This window comes from Eumetopias jubatus, unplaced genomic scaffold (genome assembly GCF_037043125.1).
Source record: "Eumetopias jubatus isolate StellerSeaLion01/CBP00866 unplaced genomic scaffold, mEumJub1_p1.0 scaffold_2, whole genome shotgun sequence".
NCBI lineage: Eukaryota > Metazoa > Chordata > Mammalia > Carnivora > Otariidae > Eumetopias > Eumetopias jubatus.
The window spans coordinates 6974518-6995844 of NW_028274808.1; the positions used below are offsets into that span (position 1 = coordinate 6974518).

At 42.6% G+C, this 21327-nt stretch overlaps 1 protein-coding gene across 2 annotated transcripts in view; it reads left to right on the forward strand.

Moving 5' to 3' along the window:
• Window positions 1-20456, forward strand: part of MCPH1 (microcephalin 1) — a 249919-nt gene extending 229463 nt beyond the window's left edge. For both annotated transcript variants that reach the window (XM_028099833.2, XM_028099835.2), the window contains 2 exons: window positions 4679-4916; window positions 18760-20456. In XM_028099833.2, the coding sequence (XP_027955634.2) occupies window positions 4679-4916; window positions 18760-18815 (294 nt within the window). In that variant the 3' untranslated portion in view covers window positions 18816-20456. The remainder of the gene's footprint in view (window positions 1-4678; window positions 4917-18759) is intronic.
• The last annotated feature ends 871 nt before the right edge of the window (window positions 20457-21327 follow it).

The following is a 21327-nucleotide window of genomic DNA, read 5'->3' on the forward strand; positions in this document are numbered from 1 at the left end:
CACCTTTCTTCTCACTCTCCAAGCCAAAAGTCTGTATGTGGCTTGTTGGTTCCTATGGAAACCATCAGTGATTCAGAATCATCATCAAGGTGAGCTCTACCTGGAAGGTACACATTCACCAACTGAAATCTAAGCCCCATGTCTGGAGTAAATGAACCGTCAATACCCTCCCCGCCGTGGGGCCGACATCTTGGTCAGGGCTAAATATCTGGGAGTCATTGAAGCTAGAAGCATGGACGGGGGGTGAGTGGAATTCTGCTCTGCTCAGCTTTGTCAACAGTACGGTCTGCCTTGACTGTTCGCCTTGTAAATAGATTGGAAGGTTCTGAGCTATTAAATCAGTATCGCTTTTTTGATGAAGACACAAATGCAAAGGCAACATTTTATAAAGCACAGCTAATGTCTTTGTTTTACTGAGACCCTTCAATAGTCCTCATCCTCCACAGCCAAGGGTTCAGATGAAGATCTCCTGGCACAGAAAGATTTCTGCCTTCTGTCAGCCCTCTTCTTGTCTTAAACACACACACACACACACGTGTATATTAATTTATGTACTGATTTTACATCACCATAGAGAAAATTGGGAACTCTTCTGAACTCTACCCCAAACTCACCCAGACTCCTGACCTGTCCTGTTTATGGTGGACGATAATTAAGCCTAGAGGAGTCCCTTACCTCCGCTTAATCCCCTTTTCCTCCATCATTTTTCAACTGACACCCTGGGCTTTGTAGGAAACATTTAGTCCTTCCTTGAACAACTATACTTTTTTAGATTGGGGTCACCTTTCCAGACTGCCCGGTTGTGGCTTAGACTGCCTCTGAATCTTTCACAGCTCTGTAAATTGTAACGATCCAGGGGCAGTGCAACCGAATCTTGTCTATGGGCATGAACTGAATCCTGTCTGGTGGAGGGAAGGCCCCCACACCCATGGAAAAGCCAATTGTTTGGCTCATTTGCAGGTTTGTCTCCATATTCCCAATCTATCCATGTGTTAATTCTCCTTGGAAACATTATCGCATCTGAGTTAAATAAAATGAATATAAGAGTTATAATTTTTTTTAGAGTTATGATTTTTTAAAAAAATCTTTTAACCACAGTTAGCAAGAAATTTCTATCAGTCAGTATCGATAAACCTTGTTATCTCTGAGGCTGTCTTTCAGGACAGGAACAGCTCTCCATGATCACCCCTGCAGTGAGCCCATGCCCTCCACCAGCCTCTATTAGTGCCCACTGCCACCCAGACCTGTTTCTGCAGCTGACAGCATTTGTACTGCGTGTGTGTTGACAAGTTTGAAATGGAATCAGGATTTGGAGCACATTGCCGTGAATTGCTATTACAAAAGGGATGGAGAAGGCAATGGTAATAATAAGCTGTAAGCCTTTCAGAGTAAGGTGGCATGGTCAGAGGGCATCATCTGGCACCTACAGCACGGGCCAGTGGGGATACGGTGGTGCTCTGGGCTAGAGAGCAAAGCTGATTAGCCATGGTCAGAATTCTTAAAAAGCCAGTGTATGACCTGTGCCTTCAGAGACAGAATGGTGGTCTCCGGGGTGAGGCTGCACTGGAACTCGTGTTTATAGACCCCTGTGGACCGAAGATGTGAAAGCGCCAGGGGGGCACGGGGCTGAGTAACAGGGGCAGTCTGTCGTGGGGCAGTATTGGGGAAGGATCGAGTTCTGGAGACCTTCCCTTAGAGAATGCATATAGCTGAAGCTCAGTAATAAGGAGAATCGTGGGTCCTACCATATCCGTAATATAAATAGAACTTGCCAGTCATCATTTCTATGGCAACGAACTCCAGTCCATGCGTGTCCTCATATACATAAAGGAGTGTATTCCTAGGATAAATTCCCAAATTAATTTTTAATTTTAGGTAACCTAAATCTTGATTAAGCTTTCCCAGAAATTGTTTTACCTAGGATTAAAAAGTCAGCATGCACGTAGTCTCAATTATTTTGAGTAAAGAATAAGATCCTTGTAATTCTTTGCCTCCTTCAATTTCAAGCTGAATAAATAAATAAAAGGAAGTATTTTCATTTGTTGACTTTCGTATTACGTGCTTTACACCGAGGTCAGGGACCATGTCTTAATCCTCTCTGCTTCCCCAGCATCTTACACGTGCCCGGTAGACAGTAAGCACTCAATAAACATGGGAGGGGAATGAAGACTCAAAGCGGTCAGCTACTCAAGTCACATTCTAACCGTTCGAAAGGCTTACATATGTCCTTTTCTCTTGGGTTAAATACGGGTTTGATTTACTGCTTATTCACATACCAAAATATATCCTTGATCCTGTTTTTTTTTTTTAAGAAAAACTATGTCCTGAATGCTTTTATGTGTGAACATTGTACAGAGTTTAGAAAAACACAGCAAACACTTACCAGGGGTTACCTCTGGTAGGTGGCAGGGGCCTGAGGACTGCAGCATCTGGATGCTTTGGGCTCCTGGAAACACAAATCTCAACAGACAAGTAGTTTAAAGAAATGAAAAAAATCATACTCTCCCCCGCCCCCGCCCCTGCCCCCGACATAGAAAGAACAAAAAAAGGACAATTCCTGGCTTGGTCAATCCAGTGACATAGAAAGGTGATCGAGGATCCAGGCCTTCCTACTTGGCCATTTTCAGCATGGTTTATGGCTTCAGGTGGCTTCAGTATTTCCAGGTATCCTATTGTCAACATGACAGAGTCCAGCCAATAAGAGGTATTTTTGCATATGCATTAGTTTATATTAGTGAGGAAAGACTGCTCTCAGCGGACTTATTTTCAGATCCCATTGGCCATGATCAAGTCCAATGCATGCTTGACCCAGTCCTTTGCAAGGGAAATGAGATCACTGTGATTTGCTTGGACCAATGCTGAGTCTTACCTTGAGCTGGGAAGGGTTCCCCTATCTTGAACACATGGATCTGCAGAGGTTAGTACCCCCCACAGAAACCGTGCCCTGCCACTGAGGAGGAAAGGAAAAGAATGAATTTGAATAACATACAGCAGTATTTAACGTAGGAAAATTCGTTTTACTTTATACCCTTCTGTATCGTTTCAATTATCAACTACTTTTATAGTTAGTTCTTTAAAGGCAGGATTATATCAACCTTAGTAAGATTCTTTCTTGATCTCCAGTTACAGTGCAACGTGGTCCAGTGACTCACTAAGTTGAAGGATCGTGGGTTTTTTCTTGCAGTTTGACTCACCATTTTAGCCAAGGCAGATATCTTGGTGGGCTTCCACCTGTGCGTCTTCATCTGTAAAATTAAATGAGACCCTTCCTACCCCCTATCTCAGAGGAATATTAGAAATTACTAGAAGCATTAAACAAAGTTAACACATGAGTAGAACTGTTGCTTTCATTGTCAGGATCCTGTACCACTTACCCAGTCAGATGAAGGTGCTTAAATGTGATGTCTACGTTGCATAATTCAAAACTGGTGATGAGTGAAGAGAATTCCATGGCCATATTTAAGTATATTGGGTTGATTCTATTAATATTGAAGCAAATTTTTTCATCATGAGATTCTTTTCTCAATATGAAAACCTAGTGGAAGAAGAATTCATCCAACTTTGTCAGTGATGTAGATGGAGGAAGGTATCTTTCGCGGCCCTCTTGCCTCCAGAGCCAGCCCCTCTCTGTGCTTTGGGGCTGCTTGTTGCCCTGTTTCCTGCCACACTGCCCCACGCAGGTTACACTCCCCTGAGGTGCACCCCTCGAGCTCTCTTCCCACATATCTCCCGTCAGAGTGTCTCTGAGCCCACTTATCTCAAATGTTCAGTTCCATCCTCAGGGAAATAAGCTGATTAAAATACTCAAAATGTGGATGACAGTTCACCCTCTACATCTCCCAGAGGGTATTTGCTCTTAAAAAGAAGTCTTTATTAATCTGTTGTTAGTGAAACGTTTGTTTAGAATAAGCAGGCCTTCCCACTGTCCCTTGGGTCAGCCAGTCAACCACAACTTTATCAGAACAAAAAGGAGAACAATTTAACATCCCTGTTTCTGAAATGTTTCCCAGTGTCTCCGATACTCCTCAGCACCATTTCCACGGTGACTCAGTGAAAGCAACCTCTGCATACTTCCCACCCCACCCCCCACCACCTCAGGAGTCCGGGAAGAGCTCTAGGATCCCTGCTTTATATCATTGCGTCTGCCCTTTGCCCATCTACACTGTGGCGCCTGAGGCAGGCACCTTTCCGGGCCTGGGACCGTCTGTGCTGCTGGGAGCCCTGAAGCACCCTGCTGGTCCAGGGCAGGCGGGCTTCCTTCTCCAACACTGTCATTTTCCCTTCCACACTCATCCACACTCATAGCTTGAATAGGATTTAAGGATGCAGATGCTGTTCTCCTCATTCAACTGAACGGTTGATTCCTTTTCACTATTTTGGTTTAGAATTTGTAATAATTCAAAAGCCTAACCTTTTTTGGGGGGGTGGGGGCTAGAAATTTGTTTGTGCTTTCGCTTGCAAGCTGCTTCAGCAAAGGTCAATTTTATTTGCTTGTGATCTGTCATTATCATTAAATGTTATGATCTCCCCTGAATCTTCAGGATTCAGAATTCACCTGAGAATGCACAACCTTACCTTTGGTCTACTCTTCTGAAAAAGGAAGTGAGCTCTATGGCCGACCTATCCACATAATGGAATGATGGGTGCCTTGCTAACCACCCCTGTCTCTGCCCCACAGCTCTGCCGCCTGGAGCGTGGTCTGTCTGCAGGGCAGTACCGGGGAACCCTGTTTGCCGACCAGCCTGTGATGTTCATCACCCCAGCCAGCAATCCCCCCAGAACCAAGCTGCGGGAACTGGTCCTCCTGTGTGGGGGTCAGATCACGCGAGTCCCACGCCAGGCCGGCATCTGCATTGGACCCTCCCAAGGAAAGAGGAAGGCGACCACCAAGTATCTGTCAGAAACATGGATCTTAGGTAGGAATCTGCACCCAGGGATGGTTGGGGAAGGTGCCTTCTGCTTGTAGTAGCTGCTGGTGTCCCCTTTAGAGCCACTGTTCTGTGGTCCCGGCCACACAAACAGGTTTTTCTGGGGGAAACGTGATGCCCACACTGCCGGCGATGTAGCCTCGGGGCTTTTGGATGGACTCTCAGCATCCACGCGTCTGCCTTAACAGAATCCTGTAATTACGTCAGTCACAAGCCAACCTAGACCCTCCTCCTTTTTGACTGTCAGCCAAAGTCCAGTTCACAAGGACAAAGGAAATCCTATTAGACTCTACGTACTTTACCTCACTAGCTAGTGTGAAAGAGCCAGCCTTGCCACAGCCACCCCAGACCTTAAGGCCTGTCCACCCTCTGCTCAGACACTGCCCCCCCCCCGCCCCCGGTGCCTGTCTTGTTCCGTGTCCAGGGCTGTGGGCTGGTGCCCAGCCCCAGGACCTGCCACCCGGTGTCCCACCCCTTTCTCGTGTGTGTGCTGCTCCTCACACTCATTTGTTCACGGGCTCAGAAAGGTACACTTTCGTGCAAAAGGAGCTACAGCTTTTATTTCAAAAAAAAAAAAACAACAAAACAATGGGACATGGACATAATGTACAAACTGGCATCCATGGCAGCATAGAGAGCGCCAAACGCTTCCCTTGATCCCGAAGGAGAAGAGATGGTAGAAGATATGCTCTGCCTTCCAGGAGGCTGACAGTGGGGTGCCAGGCACGCTTGCCTGCTGTGACCCCAGCCCTGGGAGAGCTGCAGAGGTCTCCAGGAAGAGTGGGCTAAGCAAGACTGCAAGGTGGGACCCCGGGGGGGTGGGCGCGGGGCCGGCAGGCGGCGTCAGAGCAGGGCTAAGGCTGGACTTGGCCAATGCCCTCGGGGCCCCGCCTTGGGGCTAAACCTTCTTGTATGGGGTTTTATGAAGGTAGCAGTTTGCCAGGGCTGTCCTACCAAGTCCCACAGACCAGGGGGCTTCAACAGGGATTTATTCTCTTGTGGCCTGGAGGCTGGAAGTCAGACTTGGTTTCTCCCGAAACCTTTTCTTCTCCCGCTCTTACTGAATTACTTTGGTGGCAGCACCTTTAGCCAAGATCCTTACCTGGCTCCTGGAGACTTGACAAGTGTATTCCGTCCCCTCCTGCTTCCCTGTTCCAGAGTCTTCCTCCTATTTGCCTCCCCTCGTCTCTAAATCCCAAACTTCTGGCTTTTCTCACCCCTTCCTAGGCAATATCCTTTAACAGATAAGTAGATACCGTGTCCAAGTTGTATTCATCTATCAAACAGACATTTTATGAATATCTTTTAAATGACTGATGGTCATCCTTTGATATATTTTAAAAGTATGGCCATCAAGAGTAATTTTTTACTCTCTGGGTGCAAAGTAATTTATCTTCTGCCTTGGAGACGAATTTAAAAAAAAAAAAAAACCCTATGATTTTAGCCACAGTCCAAAAGCCAAGAGGCTGTTTACTCTTTTCTAAATGCCAAGAATATAACCTTCAAAACATCCTATGTTCTGAAACAGAGGTTCTTGTTTTGTTTTTTTAAAAAGTGCATGGATCAAAATGACACCAACTAGAGACCAGAATTTTGCTTTTTAAAAAAATGTCTCATTCAGCTAACGGAACTGTGCACACGATTGATATCAACAGTGCATATCAACAACTAATCTTTACAGCGTCTGCAAATTGTGTACCGTGCACGGGGCCAGTGTCTGGGTCCGCACGATTATTATTTCCAAGTTGGGGAACTCTGTCGCCCCTTCCTGTTGCCCGTGGCTTTTGTGCACAGATCATGCACAGTTCAGCCGCCGGCCCAGTTCCTCCCGTTGTTTTGCCATTCTGCTCTCCTGCCAGTGGGTTTTTAGGAGGCAAATCTCTACCTGCTTGACCCCAGGGCTTGACTTTCACAACGCCCTGTGGAATTCTCTGGGTTTCAGAGCTGGAGCTGCGGGCCCGAGTTTCTTTCCTCTCCCATAATTCATGTCCTGTTTCTGATTTGTCATTGATTACACCATCTGCGTGTGCCCTTGGCAACTTCCGGGTATTGTGTGTTCTGGAATCCTTGGCTCTCGGCGTGGTGAAATCCTCACCCCTAAGGTGAGTCCCCCTGATTCTCTGGCCGCTGCCCCTGTCCGCACCAGGGCGCTTCTGGTGACTTGGTTGTTAGAACATGCCTTTTTCACATGTTTATGAGTTTATATTCTTCTCTTTTTGAGCTGAGTGACAATACAATAGCTCCAGCTTTGTGCCAGTAAAGATTTCATCTGTATGTCTCTCCACATACGCATAGACCCACAAAACACAGGGTCCCGAGCATCGCGTGTCCTTTCCCATCAGGGCTCTGCTTGTTCTCCGAGTGGGGGCAGCGGCAAACCACCTCTTCTCTCCGCACCTGAGTTACTTCATCGGTTACACGGGTAATCACCGCTGCCCTGCTTACTTCCCATGATGGTTGGAGGAGATAGCACAAGAGAGTGCAAGGTGTCTCGCACCCACAGTGGGCACAGTCCGTTACCCCTGGGTGACCGGATCCACTGATACAGCAACATTTTCTCTTCTGAGGAGTTTTCTCCTTGCCCTGAGCTTCCACTGTGAGCACATCTAGGCAATATTTTATTCCCAAAACGTTGATCAATTAAAATTTGTAATCAAAGCCCTTGAAAGTTAAAATTACAACCATGTTAAGGCACCAATTTAAAAGAAAGTTATTTTGTGACAAATTATGAAAAGCAATACTCTAAATTTGTTCCAACTAGAAGATCAGCGTGTGAGGTAGGGTCCCTGAGACTTAAGAGTAGTTTGAATCAAGTATTTAAAAGTCTTAAAAAGTGGCTCGTTGTATCCAGTTTCAGATTTGTCATTTGCTTTCCAAAATAAAAGATGCCAAGTTTTTTTTAGTACCTTTATATTTATTCCTATGTTTTATGGGATCTTTGTTTATGCGGACACAATAAAGTCATGGGGGATGGACAAGCAGATTTTTTTAGCCATTAGGAACCTCTGAGAAGTTTGGGTTTTGTTTGTTCATTTGTTTTTTGGCAGAGGGAAAGATGATCAGCACCAAAAAGAAAGTCTCTTTCCCCAAGACGTCCGACATCCTAGCACTGTATTCCTTCAGATAAGCCTTTTTATCCCTTCACCGTCTGATCCAACATTTATATTAAAAAACAAAACTCTTAAATGATTCTTCCCATGTAAGACTTTCTTCTAACCTGCAGCTCTTCCTTCAGGGGACATCGGCCAGGGGTGGCCACGGGGCATTCAGCCAGCTCACCCTCCTGGCCCTGCCTTGTACTGCTGGCATAGAATGGTGTGAATTTATGAAATCCCCAAACAGGGCTCACCACGTGAAACTTAAGCCATGACTTACTCATTTGCTCCGTGGAGAGTCTCCTTCATGCTGGGTCGCCTTATAATGAGGCCATTTGAATGGTCATGATTATGTTCCCAGTTCATTCCCCAGAGTCCATGTTCCCTGAAACAGCAGTACACTTAGGCCAAGATTCTCGATGAATCACTGCACCAGAAGGAGAAATGGGGATTTTTGACAGAGAAAATACTTGTGGGCACTTGAATATGTATGAAAGTAAACAGGAAAACAAAAACCAAATTCCCGGCACCAGGAAACAAAATGTCACCTTTACCTGACATTGGAAGGGAAGCAAGTTCCAGTAATTTTATTTACCCCAACACAGCCCTAGAACAGAATTCCCATTTTGCATGTTGAGACAGTAAGACAAGAGAGTCCCAAGTGACTCGGCTAGCGTCTTCAGGCAGGCGGTGAGGCAGGGGCGGGAGCCCCGAGACCCCAGTGCATTCGTCACTGGTCTGCGAATTTTTGTGCTGTAGCTCTGTCTTTTCACGCTCTCCATCCCCCACATTGGTGTTATCACTTACGGCTGGTTTGGCCTCTCACAGAAGACATATTTCCAGTCTCGGGCGCCCTTTTATTGTCTGGGCTATGTTCAAGTGATAAGACATACATTTTATGCTATTGTGGGAACATAATGTAATATGCTCCACAGCATTGCCAAAGGGGGAGAAAAAATTAGCCTCAGCATGATTTCCTTATAACTTATAAAAAGCATTTGATTTGAATGTTTCCCCATGTCAACGTTTTCAGGCAAAAGATCTCTGATAGCGTGTGGGCCTTTTGCAGGCTAACCTAGATCATTGTTTCCCTGGATGGCTGACCACAGAACTAGGCCTAGAAAACTCTCAAACGTGGCATTTTGTAAAAGCAAGCCCACTCAGGGGGCCTCAGCCCTTAGGGTGCATGATTTAACAGATGATGTCGGGGTTCCTCAAGATCCTCTTCGTCTACATTTTCACTGCATAGAAGGAACGAGTCACAGGTGGTGAGGCCATGTGCAGAGGAGGAGAAAGGGAAGAACCCGGCGCAGGTCTGCCCCCAGCCCGACCCCTCCTCAGGACACTGCCTGACCCCACCCTCACCCAGGAGCTCAGCAACCAGTCAGAAAGTGAATGCAGACTCTTTAAGACGCAATCGCAGACGATACGATGAATTATTTTTGTTTTGAGTTGCTCTCAAATGGATGACATCTACCAGGATAGAAATGAATGAGAACTAAAACTGACTATATATCTCATGTGTTTAAGTTTTAAAAAATATATATATGACTTAAAAAAATATATATATATATAGCTTTTTTTTTTTAAATTAACTGCCAACTTCTGAAATTGTGAGCATTAACTTGGATTGATCAGAAAGTGGATTTCCCCTTTATTGTATTCACTGGTCAACTAGTCGTCCTAGATGGTGACCTTTGAACTTTCCTGACCTGTCTCACTCGGCTTCTCTCTGTTACATTTATGCCAGCTGACCTCCAGTCACTGTGTGTGAGCATCATCGGTGATGTAGAAGTTAAAAAGCATCATGAAGGCAAGCAAAGTGGAAAATAAAAGACCCTCCTCTGCACCTTACTAGCCAAGGCACAGTTTTTAAGCCTCACTTAAAAACAAAAAGCAAACTGGAAGATGAGAATCGGCTACATATTCAACTCAGAACCAGGAAATCGTGTGAGCATGGCAACATGTTATATCCACCACTAGAAATGCAGTCATCGGTTTGCAGAATCACACCGGCCACTTAGAGGCCAGCGCTGAGCATTTGGGTTTTGACAGGTGCACAAGACTGTCTTGTGCACAGATCCGCGGGGAGCACCCCCTGCGTGTGCTCTCCCGGGCAGAGGTAGGTGCTCGAGTGTGAACTCCAGCCCTGCGTCTGGGGCTGGGGGTTAATGGCCATAAAGAAACTTCACAGCTCAACCCCTTCGTGGGACATTGCCAGTAGTTTAGGCTCTTTGCTTACTGACCTAGTATAGTAACACTCTTTACAAGAGGTTCTCATGGATCTTTGGAGCATGTGGAGCTTCAGTTCTTTCAGAGTTACGTGTTAGGCCGTTAATATTGAGCATCATAGAACCTAAAGTGATGAACCTTTTGTTATGGACTGAATTGTGTCTCCCCAAATCCATATGTTGAAGTCCTGACCCCCAGGACCTTAGAATGTGACTGTGTTTGGAGACCGGGCCCTCTCAAGAGGTGATTAAACAATATCATCGTGGTGGAGCCCTGATCTCACAGGACTGGCATGCTTATGAGAAGACAAGAGACACCAGGGATGCGTGCACAGAGGGAAGGCCACGTGAAGACAGAGAAGACAGCCATCTGCAAGCCAAGGAGAGACCTCAAGAGAAACCAGATCTGCTGGCACCTTGATCTTGGGCTTCTGGCCTCCCCAGGCTGTGAGATCATAAATTCCTATTGTTCAAGTTCAAGCCTCCCAGTGTGTAGTGCTTTGTTAACAGCCACCCTAGCAGATGAACACTGCTGGAAACGAATTCTGAGATCATGGTAGAAATCTGTGCCTTTTATCAAACAAAGGGATCTGAATTTCTCCACCAGAGCCACTTGGTGAATTAAAGATCCAGCGTTCATAGGCACCCTCTTCTCTGTTCAGACTCTTCCTTTGTAAAAAGTATGATCTTAATGCCACTGTCAGTAAGTGGAACTTCTCCTCTGTGCAACCACTAACAGTAGAGGTTCTCAGTTGGTGCACTACAGAAACTGATGCTGAAGGATCCAACCTCCGAGTAAAATAAAAAAGCTGTTCCCAATTTGCAGGAAGAGAAAAAAATACTTGGATGAAATTCTCATTTTTTTTATTCACTTTTCTTAAATTTTGATACTTGAGGATGAATGAATACATAGCAGTAAATACAAAAGAATGTCAGAAAATGGATAATAAAAATGTATCAAAAAGAAGATAGTAGGAAGGGAAAAATGAAGGGGGGGAAATCAGAGGGGGAGACGAACCATGAGAGACTATGGACTCTGAAAAACAAACTGAGGGTTCTAGAGGGGAGGGGGTGGGGGGATGGGTTAGCCTGGTGATGGGTATTAAAGAGGGCACGTTCTGCACGGAGCACTGGGTGTTATACACAAACAACGAATCAGGGAACACTACATCCAAAACCAATGATGTAATGTATGGTGATTAACATAACATAATAAAATTTTTAAAAAATGTATCAAATATTAACAAAATCAAAGCAAAATAGGTTTTTTGAGAGCTGAAAGAGTTCTTTGGGGAAAAAAACCATCAGTAGTCAAAATCCTAGCAATACTGAAAAAGAAAGGAAGAGAAAGGGGTCCAGTGAACAATACTACAAACAAAACTCGGGCTGCTACTGCAGATACAGTAAGGTTATTTAGAAATCATGAGAGCATGCTGAATAAATTTTTACCAGCAAATTTGAAAATAGGTAAGTTGAACAATTTCTAAAACAATATTACCAGAATCGACTCAAGAAATAGAAAATCTGAACAATTTCAACCATTTAAAAAACTGAATGATAAACATGTGCTTCTCACCCTCCATTCAAAAGACACCTGCATGGAGTGACATCAGCAAAATGGCAGACTAAGAAAATCCAAGCTCCCATCTTCCCCACAGAAACCCCAGAAATCCCCAGACAAAACTGACTCTGTCAGAACCAAGTCTGTGGGAATGCTGGAGAACAATCACAGGTTTACAGCAGCCAGGCCAAAGGCCAATCAAACAAAGCCACGTTCAGGGCGGTAGGGAAGCTTTGTGGCTCCTTACTTGTGCCCCACCATCTTGGTTTCCTCTCCTCGAATGCAGCCCTTATTTGTTCTAGTCTGCTTGGGAGATACCGGAAACACTGATTTGCTCACTCATCTCGAATAACACATGCAGGAAAAAAGGTAGACACTGTCTTTAAAAGCTACAAGGAAGGCAACAAATGTAAAAATAGGTTAAAAAAAAAAAAAACCCACCACCAACAACAACCACCTTCCGTGTATCAAGGGACACAGTCCATCAAGTGAAAAGGCAGCCTATGGAATAGGAGAGAATATTTGAATTGACCCCCCTAAAATAGGGGTCAATATCTAAAAAATATAAAGAATTTCTACAGCTCAACAACAACAACAAAATGATTAAAAAATGAGCCAAGGACTTAACCAGATATTTCTCCAGAGGAGATATACAAATGGCCAATAAGCATGTGAAAAGGTGTTCGTCATCACTAATCATTAGGGAAATGCAAATCAAAATCACCATGAGGTACCCCTGGAGACCCATTAGGATGGCTACCATACAAACAAAAAACAAGCACCGTTGAGGATGTGGAGAAATTGGAACCTTGTGCACCGTTGGGAACGTAAAATGGTGCAGCCAGTATGGGAGACAGTACAGTTGTTCCTCAGAAAATTAAACAGAATTGCCATGTAATCCAGCAATTTTACTTGTGGTTATATACCTAAAAGAACTGAACAAATATTTGCACACCTGTGTTCATAACAGCATTTTTCACAATAGCCATAATGTGGAAGCAAGTCAAGCATCCATCGACGGATGAATGGATAAACAAAGTGTGGTCTCTACATACAATAGAATATTATTCAGCCATAAAAAGAAATGATATTCTGATATATGCTACAAAGTGAATGAACACTAAAAACATGTTTAGTGAAATAAGCCCTCCACAAAAGGACAAACATTCTATGATTCCACTTACTGAATTACCTAGAATAGACAAATCCACAGAGACAGAGATTATAATACAGTTTACCAGGGTCTAGGAGGAGGTGGGAATTGGACTGCCAAGTGATTATTTAATGAGTGTGGAGATTCTATTTGGGATTATGAGGCAATTCTGAAAATGAGCAGTGGTAATGGTCACATAGCATTATGAATGTTCTTAATTGTATACTTATAAAGGGTTAAAATGGTAAATTTCATGTCATGTCTGTATTACCACAAAAAAATATTTTTAAGATATTGTTAAAACTATCTAGGACAGGTAAGTTTTACCAAACATGACAAATTATTGCAGAGAAAACTAAGAGGATAGGTATTCACCTCATTTTATAAGGCTAGCATGATCTTGAACTAAAACTACTTAAATTACAGCCCAAACTCATTTGTGAATATGGATATAAAATTCCAAAATAAAATATTTTGCAAGTTAAACTTAGCAGTGTGTTAAGAAACATGGAATCAAAGTATATTTAATCAAAGAATGTAAAGATAGGTATCATTAAATCTTTTTTCTAATCCACTAGTTTTCTCAGATGTTAAAAAGAGAGAAAAATCCAATATCCAGTCCTGATAAAGACTCATTAACTAGGAATAAAAGAAAACTTTCTTAATGTGATAAAGAGTATCTATAGCAAACCTACAGTGTATCTTTTATTTAATAATGAAAACCTTAACTGAAGGTTTAAGTGCGTACAAAATACATACGACTGCCCTTACTCTTTCAACAGAGATCTAGAGTTCCTAATCAAAGGGATAAGATAAGACACACAAAGGAAATGTAAGAGTTATAAAGGAGGAGACAAATCCTCATATTTGCATACGATACAGCTATCTACATAGAAAACTCTGGGATAATCAAGAAACAATTATAACTGAGCAAGACTGGTCCTTGTTAGATCCACTTGGTAAAATCGTTAGCATTCCTATATCTAGTAGTAAATAAATAGAAAACATAATAGAAAAACTAGAGAATTCAAGGCTAGCCCTGTAATAGTGTTTTACTCACATTTCTTGGGTGGGAAGTGAAAGTTGGTATACTAGGCATAAACAATTAGATTACCTTGTCTATGACACAGCCCACATTCTTGGTATACTCTTGGAAAAGTTTCCAGTATATGAATGTCTCCAGCCTAGTATCAGAGCAGAAAAAAAAATGTTGAGAACGCGCCATTATTTTAGACCAAGCAATTTCGTTCAAATATACCACATGATGTCAGGTCATTCACCTACCTATTCATTCAATTTATATTTGTTTTGAGCACCTATCATGTACTGAGCATATTCTAGGCACTACTGGAATAGGAGTTGACAAGGCAGATACAGGACTTGCCCCTGTGGGACTTACATTCTAATGAAGACAGACAATAACCTTTTTAAAAATCCTGTTGGTGATCAGTGCTACAAAGAAAACAGGGTATGAGTATTTACAGGGACAGTGAGGTTGGCTCCTTGCCGAAGAGCTGTATTTGAGCTGAGACCCCAGTGATGAACACAAGGGTGGGCTTGTGTCCGTCTAAGGGACTGGCCTCTCAGGCTAAGGGAACAGCTAGGATCCAGGTAGAGAAGAAGCAGAGGCACTGGGGTGTCTGAAACCCAGCGAGAGGATTAAGTGATGAGAAATGAAGCTGGAGAAGTAGCCAGAGGCTGGACCATGGTGAGAACTTCAGTTTCAGTTTTTGTTCTGAGTATAAATGGAAGTCACCAAAGGTTGTTAAGTAGGGGGTACATATCTTTCAGCAGGAGCCGAGAGAGCAGTTTTAGGCTCTTACGGCGGTTCCAATGATAAATGACGGTGGGAGGTCACAACTTGGGGCATATCCGTGGGGGTGGTGTTAAGCTGCCAGACTTTAAATAAAAATTCTAAAGCCAGTTGGCCTTGCTGATAGACTGCACGTGGTATACCAGGAAAGAGAAGTCAAAGATGACTCCTAGACTTGAATTTGAGCATCCGAGAGAATGTTGACGTTCCTAGAGATCAGGATCCGTTGAAGAAGTCCTGAAGGGATAGGGGCTAATTTAGACAGAAGAGGAGCCTGCAAGACTACCGCACAACAGAGGGCAGGACGTCTTGTTCGGTGTGGTTCCAGAGAGAAGTGAGATCAGCAGATGACAGTTAACACGGTGGGCAGTGGCATTTGTGACCGGCTGGGCCCCACTGGTAAGGGCGCCTTCAGTGTCACGTGCCTGCGTCCTAAGTGTTCCCAGAGGCTGGGTGACCCTCATCCTACAGAGCAGGAAAGCCAATTCCATAACCGAATGAATGTCTGGCTACATGGCCACTCCCATTTCAGCCCTAGAATTGTCCGCTTCTTGTGATAAGATAAAGCTCCCAGTGGGGTCCTGGGTGTTCTAGCACTCTCCACACATTACCATTAGCTACTGGCAATGGGACTGTCAGTTCAATAAAGTGACTTGCCCCCCACACTATAAAAAAAATAGCCAGCAGCATGTTCCTTCACTATCTAATCAGACCACACAGAAGCATAGCCAGTAAACTGATTTATGCATAAATGTGTGCCAAGACCTGCTAAATAGCCTTGTTAACATAACACAAACACAACCTTTTTTTTTTTTTCCCCAATTTCATGGGAGCTGCTCATGTTCTGTTTGTCTTTCCCCTGGGCAGGACTGGCATTGCTCTGACGTCTGTCCTATTGGTCACATTTTGTGGGGTGTTTGAGGATTATTCGTATGATGTGACATTGGAATTTTGGGGATGTGGCTGTCTTCAGATGACAAATGAACTTAGATAAAAGTCATTTTCCATGTGTGTGCTTACACGTTTGGGAGCCAGCTATCACTCCACCATCAGGTGCTTTTCTGTCCTGACTCCTGAGTTTGCTCACTATATGCATGGGCACAACACTACACATACCACAGCACCATTTCTCGCAAGTCCCTGGGTTAATTCCTCACGTAGTGCCATCACAGAGCACACCAAACCGCGTGTGACGGGCCAGCCACCGACTCTGCTGTGAGGTCACATTAGGATTCTGTTTTTTATTTTATCTAAATTTAAAACTTGCTCCTTCTCCAGCCAACCTTTTTTTCTCCACCGGAATGAATGAATGAATGAATGAATGAATGAATGAACGAATGGATGCATGCATAGATGTGTGGAGTGACACCTGATTTCATGGTCAAAGACTTCAAATAGAGAAATCTTACAACCCTTCCTTCAACTACCGTTAAGATGGAAGAGTTTTTTTTTTTTACTTTTCAAAAACACATTTACATAGAAATAAATGTATATAAACCTACATATTGTTTGAGGGTTTTCTGATAGATGGAAGGTCACACATTGTTCCTTGAGTTTTTATTTAACTCCGTCCAGGAGAGCTTCCATTTTAACACATAAGCAGCTACTCCTTTCTTCCTAACCTCTGGCGGGAGTGTAAGTATTCCATGCACTCATTATTAGATGTTTGGGATGATTTCCATTGTTTCTGCTATTATAAACTTTGTGTGTTCTAATTGGAATGATTTGAATTCAACTTTAAGAAATCCTTTTGAGCTATAATTATTCGAGCGCAATGCCAGGCATGAGTATTTGTGCGAAGCAGATTTGCGGCAGAGGCGTCGCTGTGCCCTCGCGTAGGCATACTTAAGTCTCGATACACGCCGTTGAGCGAGTTTATACTTTTACAGCCTACGGACGTCCCTGTTTCCCCACATCTTCACCAGTGTTGGGCACGACCCATATTTCCAGTATTTGGTGATCTGATGAATTGAACAAATAGATCGCATTACTTAATTTGTTGTTCCCTAACTACTAAGTTACTGATGAGTAGGACTGTCTTAGAGAGGGGATCTAGATTTTGTGGATTGCCTATCTTTATCCCTGGCCTATTTTTTTAAGTTGGGCTATTTTTTTTTTCCACACTGTTCTGCAGAATACTTCTATAATATGGTCCCTAATCTTGTGTTGTTAGCGTAAAATTCTCTTAACCTCTCTCATCTTTAATTCTGTTTATTGTGTATTCCGTGTTACAGAGGTATTAATATTTAATTATTAATCTTTGTGGATTCAAATGCCTGTTTTTTCCCCAAGGCACATGAATTTGGGTTTCACTTCGGAAATTTGTCTCTACTCCCTGAGCTTTAGAACTAGTCTCCTATCTCTATTATTACTTCCATCATTTTTTTCATGTTTACAGCATGATGTGAAGGGATCATACCATCTGTTTGTAACTCACCCATTCTGCACTGATTTTTGAATGCCCTTTGACTCATCTGTTAACTTCCCATATATGCATGGACACGTTTCCGGACTCTCCCAGTGATTCACTTATCTGGTTCTGTGCTAATTACATACTGTTTTACTATGGTAATTTTATAGTGTGTTTTGGTATCTAGTATATCAGATTCTCATTATTCCTTTTTTTCAAAATTGTCTTGCTATATATTTTGCCTTTCATATAAACATCAGAACAAGTGTGTTACTTTTTTATAAGTGTGTCACTTTTTGAATTGCTTTAAAACTGGGTATAGGGAAAAGCTTTCTACCTATGGTTCTAAGCCCAGATGCAGTAAAAGATTTACATAATCTGCACACATAAAAACTGTTTTGCATAAGAAAACTCAAAAGGCGAATGACAGAATATATGAACAACACTTACCATGAATAAAGGACTAATACTAAAATGTAAATCGTAATAATGCCACTTCACTACAGTGTGAAGTAAGTGGTTGTGCTTAGTACTACTAATGGTTGTAAAAGTTACATCAGGTATGTTAATTTTAATGTTATATCATGTATATAATATATATATATATAACAAGTGTTAGTGCTCCTCCCCTCTGAAATTCATCTCCCCAGTTCAGACCTCTCGTGGGAAACTGCATTTGTACTAGACAGGTCACATCCGAATCCTGGGACACTATTGGGACCTACAACTAAGATGCGCCACTTTGTCTCCCATTGTCCTCCTGTATTCACAGAACAAACCTTTTTTTTGACTCGCTGTCTGCTCTCACTCATCATTGTGGCATCTTAAGATCCTTCAGTATAATTTGTCCACCCCTGTGGATCATAATAGTAATTAGTAAGTTAACTGTCATTTAATTTCTAATTCCATCAGTGCCCCCGACCCACTGCATTTCTCTCTCACCCTCCTACAAGCAGGGCTGGGAGCAGTACCGTCTCCTGCATCTATAGCTTATCCTGGCCCAAGGGACTTCTTGTGACTTAGATGAAATAACAGGCTTTCAAATGGACAGGACTTTAGAGCTCACTGGTCCAACTTCTTCAACTGAAAGATGTAGACATGAGTTGTAGAAACTAACTCTGTACTCTGCATAAAGTACTCAGCTAGGTAGATGGGATAGGTACACTGCCTAGAATGTGCAGTGCTGTATGGGAAACTTACATATTTCTATAGACTTTGCCTTGTACCAGAGGGTATTTTCTGTAGCTAGCAGAGATCAGAATTCTGGTCTCTCATGCCACAGACTGGCAAACTTTCACCCTAACACAATATCTTGCCACGATGGCAACACCCTAAGGCCTGTATCTATAGGAATATGTGCCTGCTGAGCCCTTAAAATGTAGCTAGTGTGATGGGGGAACTGAACTATTTATTTAATTTTAAATAGCCACATGTGCTATGCAGACATGTAGACAAGGCAGCTCTAAGCCATTTAAGACTTTAAAACAGGACCTTGCATGTATACAAAAAGGTTATTTTACTGTATGGTTGGCCGTTATAAATGCTAAACTGCTTTTCTCTTTCTCTAGATTCAGTCACTCAGCACAAGGTCTGTGCCTTTGACAACTACCTGTTGCTGCAATGATGGGCCCATCAGTCAACACCACAAAGTTGTCTTTGGACATTCACATGAGCAAACACTCAAGAGAAGGGATGGATGCAGAAACGATGCCTTTTTATATCATCACACGTGTGCCTTGTGGTTTTTATATAAAGAAGCTCCTCCATGTGACTTTCTGATGACTGAATGTGTGCTTTACAGAAGCACTGACCAGCCCTATTTGGGCCTTTTCTATGCAATGCCAATCTTAGTATTTTAGTGATGATCACGATTAAGAGGTCATAGAACCTTGGTCATGGAAGCACCATACTGTTAAATAAAGAGTGGGAATTCATTTAAGTTGTTTTATTACTGAGAGCAAAGAACCCCTTAAGTTTCTTGGTTGGACTCGAAGATCTTTACTGACATGTCATATCCTAGTACAAAGGATATCAATCAGTTATCAGGGTTACTTTTTACCTACCTGAGATTCTTCTCAAAGTAATTAATGAAAACAGGTGTGGGAGCTTTGCAGTAATTAATGCCACCAGAGGAGCCCTACTTCTCCAGGTTAGTTTATGGTGAGGAGAGCATTACCAACAAGAGATCATGGCCTCTGCTGGCTGTACAATGCTTGCCATTCCTTAGAGGAAATTGGCAGTGGGGCTGAATCATATACACACTGGTCCCCTTCTAAAGGAGAGAAATGCTAAGTCCCAACAAGGCTGGAGGTAGCACCAAGACTTCCTCCTGATACTATACCCTCCCCATGTTATCTGTTCCTCATCTCCGCTGTTACTCCAACCTTAATAAATTTCAAGTCCCTCAACAAATATAGTGGAACAGCTTCTAGAATAAACCTTCAGAGAAGGAGATAGCAATGCACAAGGAAATGAGTTTCCTCTTAGTTTTAATATAATCTATGCCCCAAACAATCCCCTCAACTCAGCAGGCACCAGTCCCCTCCTTCCAAGTTATAAACCCTGTTTCACTATGTCCACAGGCATTGTGGGCTTGGCTACTTTGAAGCTCAGGTACTTTGGCAGAGCTCCCACAACACCAAAGATTCCTGAGGAGGCTGACGAAAATTGTGCTGACTCTTGTTGGGGACCCTCCCCTACCCCATCAGCCACAGACGACCACCCAGGTCTGCATCTCAGTGCCAAGTTCTGATCCCTAATGCTGGCCTGCCTGCCAGTGGCTGGTTGAGATTCTTTCTGAAAGGTAACATTTTATGAGGGTGCTGATTTGTGTCAGGAATTACACAAAGCATTGTATATGTGGTACTTCATTTAATCTCCTAACAATCCCAGAAGTCAGTAGCTATAGGTCTGTAATCCCTTACCTAAAACATAGTCCCAGAACTCTAATTTTTTTTTTAATTTTGAAAGGTATGTGGCTCTCAGCATTTCTATATAAGATTGTATTGCTGATTACACTTAGAGAAGGCAGCAAGAAAAAGGAATTAAGGCATGAAGATTTGAAATGAAGAAGTAAAACTATTCTCAAAGGTTACTATTACATGTAGAACATTATAAGGAATCAAAGATAATACAGAATGAATAAGCAAGGTAAGCAAGATTTACAGGATACAAAATCAATATACAAGCACTGGGTGTTATACGCAAACAATGAATCATGGAACACTACATCAAAAACTAACGATGTAATGTATGGTGATTAACATAACATAATAAAATTTAAAAAAGGAAAAAAACTGTGTTTCTTTATGCTGCAATAAACAATTCAAAAATGGAATTAAGAATACAATTACATTTACTATGGCAACTAAAAATAAACCCAATAGGAAAAAATTTCAGGAAATGTTAAGACCTGTATACTGAAACCTATCATTGCTGAGAAAAATGGAGAAATATGCCAAGTTTCAAGATTAGAAGATTCAATATTGATGTCAGTTCTCCTCAAATTCATCTATAGATTAAATGTAATCATCAAAATCCCAGGTGGCTTTTTTTGTTGAGTTTGAAAAGCTGATGCTAAAATTGATATGAAAATGCAAAGAACCCCTAGTAGACAAAACATTTTTTTAGAAAAAGCAATGTTGGAAGATTTACACTGCTGGATTTCAAAATGTACTATAAAATTAGCCATCAAGAAGTGTGATGTTGGCATTAAAGGGGAATGTAGATCAAGGGAACAAAATAGAGAATCTAAGTATAAATCTTAATATCTTGTGGTCAGTTGATTTTCAACAAAGGTGCCAGGCCATGCAATGCAGGAGGATATTCCTTACAACAAATGTCATGGAAAAAGAAAAACGAGAAGAAAAAAATGCACATATGTCCTTTACATGCAGAAAAAAGTGTGTAGATCCTTACCTCACACCGTACACAAAAACTAACTTGAAATGGACCAGAAACCCAACTTAGGGCTTGTCAACCTCAGCACTACTGACCTCTTGGACCAGATAATTCTTTGCTGTTGGGGGGCTGTCCCATGCATTGTAGTATGTTTAGCACCACCACCGGTCTCTACCTATTAGGCATTAGTAGCACACCCCACCCAGTTTTGACAATCTAAAAGGTCTCCAAGTATT